Here is a 6,411-nt window from a genome sequence, read left to right as displayed (position 1 = left end):
ATTTATTTTAGGGTCGTGTGCAAAAATACGTTTTACCTACGTTTTTTTTATGCTGACTATACAGGTAAATGCGCCGTGTGCAAAAAAAAAAAAAATATGCTGACTACACAGGTAAATACTTGGCAGCGAGCCAAGTTTGTTTAGGGCCGTGTGCAAAAACTTACCTGTGCATTATGACGTCATTCACTGTATATAAATACGGTTTTCTCCGACTTTGGGTTCATTTTACTCTCAGAGCCATCACCTGATAGACATGGATTCTACTAGAGAAAAACAGGTACAGGCTCGACGAATATTGAAACGAAAAAGTACCGAGAGAGAAATAGATTTACCACCTAAACCCATTTCGGAGTATTATCACATGAGATTAGCTGAAAAATGGACCTCTCCAAAATTTAAAGCGCATGAAAATGAATATGTCGTTCATTTCGATGAATTTCCAGAAGAAGAAGAAAGCACAGCTTTCCTTCTACGATTATTCAAAAACATATTACAGGACTTCAAATCGAAAATGCAGTGTGATCCTAACGATTACCTTCGCCTGAACATAAGTCACGATTCTCTGGATTCAGACATTTCTTACGGGTTTATGCAATGTAAAGATTTAAACGAAGACGTCATTTTTAAAGAAATACAACGTGTGCAACAATCCAAAAAGGATTTCAAAATCGGCGACGGCTCCACGAAATTCGATCTGTTACACATCGAGAATCCCCAGGGGAGTGGTGGAAACAGAAACAAACATCTACAACTGGATAAAGAAACTTTCAAGAAAAATAAACAATCCATCGTTCGAATCGTCAATCCCCATGATGAATTTTGTTTGGCTAGAGCCATCGTCGTCACTCGATTACACAGTCAGAAACCGGAACATCCAGACCCGGAATGGGAAAAACGATGGGTCCGTATGCGGAAGGGAGATCAATACTTAGACCAGAAACGAGAAGCCATAGCTCTCATGGAACAGGCCGGATGTGATATCACTCAAGCGTGTGGATCTGCAGAGTGGATAAAATTACAACAGGTATTAGCTCCTCAGTATCGTCTGAAAATATTTCAGTTCAAATCTACTTCCACTAAACTCTGTTTAGAGCGCATCTTCAAAGGCTGGGGAGACGGAACTTGTTTGAACATTTTGTTAGACAACCGTCATTGCGATGCCATCATATCGATGCCGGGAGTAACGGGGAACCAATATTACTGTGATCATTGCGACGTGGGGTACACTAAATTCACAGACCATCGGTCCAAATGTCCTCATCGCTGTCCCTTTTGTTTAGGACCTCACCCTAAATGTCCCGATGAAGGGATCAAGATTAAATGCCAGGAATGCCATGGAATGTTTAAGAACAGGACCTGCTACGAAGATCATTTAAAACCCCATGGTAAGAAAACCACCACTACTGTGTGCAATTTAATGGGATTATGCGAGAAGTGTCAGTCCTGGATGCCTAAGAAATTATTTCCTCATCACAAATGCGGAGATCAGAAACAGTGTAAGATCTGTAAGAAAATCGTCGATGCCGATCATCGGTGCTACGTTCCACAGAAACCCAAGAAGAAGAAGAAGAAGGGAGAAGACACCTTAGAGTTTACCATTTATTTCGATTTCGAATGCACTCAGGAATCGGGCATTCACGTCCCTAATCTGTGTGTGGCACATCGCGTCTGTCAACATTGCGATGACTTAGACATAGACCAACCTTGTCCTCATTGTCAACACATGGGACCCCGTCAGCACCTATTTCAAGGCCCAGACACCTTAAAGAAGTTCATGGACTGGTTATTTCAACCCACTACAGGTACTAAGAATTCCACTTTAGTACACGACGGGGCCATCGTCATCGCCCATAACTTCAAAGGATACGACGGACAATTCATTTTGAATTACATAGTGCATTCTTCTCCCCTGAAACCTAGCGTGATCATGAACGGGAGTAAGATCTTGTCCATGGAAATATGCGGACTCAAATTCATCGACTCGTATAGTTTCTTAACCTTTCCTTTGGCCCAGATGCCCTCCGCTTTCGATTTGAACGAAATGAAGAAAGGTTATTTCCCTCACTTTTTTAATACGGAACAGAACCAGAATTACGTGGGACCTTATCCACCGGCAGCTTTCTACAATCCGGACGAAATGACTACCAGTGGACGAAAAGCTTTTTACGAATGGTACGACCAACAGAGGGGAAAAGTGTTTGATTTCCAGAAAGAGTTTGTAGGGTATTGTATCTCGGACGTCGACATTTTACACAAATGCTGTGCACGGTTTAGAAGCACCCTCAAGAAGTTGGTCAACGTGGACCCTTTCCAGGAATCCATCACGTTTGCCAGTGCTGCTAATTTAGCGTACCGTCGAAATTTCATGCCTAAAGACAGCATTGCCATCATTCCGAACCTCGGGTATGAACCGGCACGACAATATTCGGCCAAAGCCTGTCGATGGCTCACCTGGATGAGTCATCAGAATGGATGTCACATACGACATGCCAGAAACGGAGGCGAAGTCCCGATCGGAAATTATACCGTCGACGGATACCAGGAAGCGACTCGTACCGTCTACGAATTTTACGGATGCTATTGGCACGGATGCCCCACTTGCTATCCCAGTTTACAGACGGAAACTCATCCTCACCGGACCCAATTTACTTACCAACAATTATACGAGAAAACTCTCAGAAGGACTGCGGATTTAGAGGACATGGGGTACAACGTGTGTAGTATCTGGGAGCACGATTTCGATCAACAAGTGCAACAAGATGAGAGTTTACAGCAATTTGTACGAGATCTGAACATTCCGGATCCTTTGAAACCTCGAGAAGCCCTGTACGGAGGCCGGACCAATGCCACTAAATTATATTGTGATGAAGGGGACATGAGATACGTGGACGTGTGTTCCCTCTACCCTTACGTGTTGAAACACAGACCTTTTCCCTTAGGGCATCCCGAGATCATCACAGACGACTTCCAGGACGTGAGAAGTTATTTCGGTCTCATTCACTGTCGGGTCTTACCACCCCGAGGCCTCTTTCACCCCGTATTACCTTATCGGACGGGAGGTAAGTTATTATTTCCCTTATGTCGCACCTGTGCCCAACAACAAGACTCTACGTCTCAACATCCATGTCAACACACCAACCGGGAACGTAGTCTCACGGGTACTTGGGTGACGACCGAATTACATAAAGCCTTGGACATGGGGTATACCTTAGAGCAAACGTACGAAGTGTGGCATTTCAAAGAACGCAGTCAAGACTTATTTAAAGACTACATCGATACCTTCCTCAAGATCAAACAGGAAGCGTCCGGATTTCCCTCCGAATGTAAGACCTCAGAACAAGAACAAGATTACATTCGAGAAGTGTTATACAAAGAAGGATTCATGATGGACATTCTCAGTATCAAGAAGAATCCAGTGTTAAGAACCATTGCTAAACTCTTTTTAAATTGTCTGTGGGGAAAATTTGCTCAACGCTTGTTATTACCCAAAGTCAGATACTTGGACGAAGTAGAGGAATTACATCAACTCTTACAAAATTCGACGGTCGACATCAAGGGTGTGCGACTCTTAGTCAATAAAGAAGATTCCATTGAAGACAAGATGCTAGTGAATTTTCAAGACAAACAGGAATTCGTCGAAGAATGTCCCTTTGGAAACGTGATCCTGGCTTGTTTTACCACCGCCTATGCCCGCTTACATCTCTACGAGACTTTACGACCTTTAGAAGAACGGGGCCTTTATTATGATACGGACAGTATCATTTACCAACACAAGGAAGGAGCTTTTAATCCTACTTTGGGCCATAGTTTAGGAGAATGGACCGACGAATTAGACGGGGATCACATCACTAAATTCATGTCGGCAGGTCCTAAAAATTATGCTTTCCGAACGGACAAAGGAACCGAGGTTCATAAATGCAAAGGGGTCACTCTCAACCATCGAACCTCTCAGTTGGTGTGCCCAGAGACTTTACAAAAAATGCTCAAGGGAGAAATAGAGGAAGTAAAAGTCCCCTATCCCAGCAAAATCCAGAGGACCCGGGATTGTGAGGTGGTGAACAAACCTTCAGAGAAAACAGTGAGAATTGTATATGACAAGAGACAAATTGTAGAGAATTATAACACTCTACCTTATGGTTATTGATATGTTTGTTTGTTTGTTTGTTATTACAAATAAAAAATTGAATGTTTTATGTGTTGTTTCTTCTTCTCTATAAAAAAGATATTCTTATTTTTTAAAAAAATGAAAGAAGATTTCTGTGTTCACTATAAATAAAAGGTCAGAACTCAAATTTGGTGTTTTCTATTATTAAAGCAATCAGACCTAGATTTTTTTTTCAGTGATAAAAGAATGAGATTATTGAATTATTTCTAATTTAAAATTCTCTATTGTTTTTTTTCCTCTGCAAGTTAAAAAATAGATACTCCAGTCTCTATATAAAAAGGAGACCTACAAAATCCTAGAGATCATTTCTGATCTGAGTGAGGGACAGAGCACATCATGGAATTTTTAAGTTCAGAGTATCTTTGGAAAATAGTAGAACCTGAAGGGACAAGTCACAAGGGAGAATGGATGAAAAACAAAGAGGCATGTATTCAAGATTTCTTTGATCAGAATCCAGGACAAACAGGTCTCCATGAAATCTACCTGTATAAGAGATTCAAGTTACCTGATTCCATAGGGGACAGCATCCTGATCTTAGCAGTACCCAGACAGCCCAAGTATCAGGAATTCAAATGGAAAATCAATTACGTCTTGCCTCACCAGAGAGAGGGACCCGAAAGCACTTTGTTTCAAGGGGAATGGATAGAAAAACCTAAAGATTGTATTAAAGATTATGATAAGAAAGTGGGCCCCCTAAAAAGATACGATATCATGAACTGTGGTAACCGTTGTGAAACACACTATTTGTACATGAGGAGATCCTTCCCCATACAAAAAGAAGAACTGAAGAAAAGTTTTGAATGTTTATTATTTTAATGTTCTTGTTGTTATGAATAAAAAATAAAAGAAAAAAACCCAAAAATTCTAGTATTGTTTTTCCCTATAAACACACAACTAAGCGCTCTCTCTATACATTAGGTTTTGTAAGGATGACGTCACAATCACGGATTTGAATCGCTGCCAAGTATTTACCTGTGTAGTCAGCATATTTCTTTGCACACGGCGCTAGTATTACCTGTGTAGTCAGCATAAAAAACCTAGGTCTATCGTTATATGTTTTGCACACAGCTCTTACAGTAAAGGTATATATATAAAGCGGAGCTTTGTTCAAGAGGTATATAACAAACAACTCTCTCTCATTCTGAAAAATTACACGAAACAAGTCAGACGTGTTTTTCCCAAAGATGCAGTATCGTTGGTATTGTGAGAGTCCCATTAGTCAGTGTATGTACATGCAAGGAGACTGGATGAAAACTAAAATAGGAGCCATCATGGATTTCTATGAAAATCATCCAGGCTATTACCTGGACAATGTGTGGTTGGAAAAAAGAATGAAAATCCCACCTCTAACAGGATCTAGAGTGAGAGTGAAAATCAACCAACATTATCAGCAATACAAATGGGTTACTTGTACTCAAAGGAATCTTCTGACACCCATCAACACCATTCGGAATGAAAGTTCATGGTTCTCGGACATTGGAGATTGTCTGAAATATTATATCAAGATGGAGAAAAAAGGACTGACGTTTCCACCTCATTATTGTCCTACAGAGTACGTGTATTGTCGCATCCCTTTTTCCCAGATGAAAGACTCGATGGAAAACAAAGGACCTGGGGTGTTGACGCGACTGATTGAGGACCGATCATCAGAAGAAGAAATAGAAGTGTAAATCATTGAATAAATTTTAGAATTTTTTTTTAAAAAAAAAAAAAAAAAAAGTGTTGTTATAAATAGAAGGGTCACAGGTCCTGTATTTTTGTTGCTAAAGTATCTCACTAAAGTATCTCACTGAACATGGTGATCAATTTTAAACAGGTATAATTTTTTTTTTTACTTCTTCAATTTTAAGGTATATAAGGTCAAAAGGATTCAATTTCACATGAACACAGTTTCAAAGAAAATAAGTCTGTCTAACATAAAACAGGGAAAAAAAAACCATAATTTTTTTCTAAAAGGTGCTGTTTTTTTTTTTTTTTTGAGAGTGTGCTAATGGTTACAGAAAACTTAAGGAGAGGATAGCCTATTTTATTTTATTTTTTTTTTAATTTATTTATTTATTCAATTGGAGTGGTACAAGTCATACATATAGTAAACAAAAAAAAATAAGATTAAGAATGCAAACCTGCATGGCTTTTCAGTTTCACTCCCTGTTTATGTATGGCTGAGGTTTATATATATATATATATATTATACCATTATTTAATGATTTGCCATAAAAATGCAAGACTTTAAATGATCTGTATTC

General features: G+C 39.6%; 1 protein-coding gene across 1 annotated transcript; it reads left to right on the top strand.

The window, feature by feature from the left end:
* The first annotated feature begins 2,041 nt into the window (after positions 1-2,041).
* On the top strand, positions 2,042-4,144 carry LOC134233051 (uncharacterized). The gene has a single exon (XM_062715047.1). It carries the CDS (start codon positions 2,042-2,044, stop codon positions 4,142-4,144), a length of 2,103 nt encoding a protein of 700 aa, XP_062571031.1.
* The last annotated feature ends 2,267 nt before the right edge of the window (positions 4,145-6,411 follow it).

Source organism: Saccostrea cucullata, unplaced genomic scaffold, assembly GCF_032062105.1.
Source record: "Saccostrea cucullata isolate Sc308-1 unplaced genomic scaffold, CSIRO_AGI_Scuc_v1 ctg3911, whole genome shotgun sequence".
Lineage (NCBI taxonomy): Eukaryota > Metazoa > Mollusca > Bivalvia > Ostreida > Ostreidae > Saccostrea > Saccostrea cuccullata.
Note: the sequence above shows the minus strand (reverse complement) of the source record. Positions and strands in the feature narration are given on the sequence as shown.

Bases quoted from the DNA above. Each gene is read 5' to 3' on its own strand.
- LOC134233051 (XM_062715047.1), top strand. From the start codon at position 2,042: ATGAAGAAAGGTTATTTCCCTCACTTTTTTAATACGGAACAGAACCAG.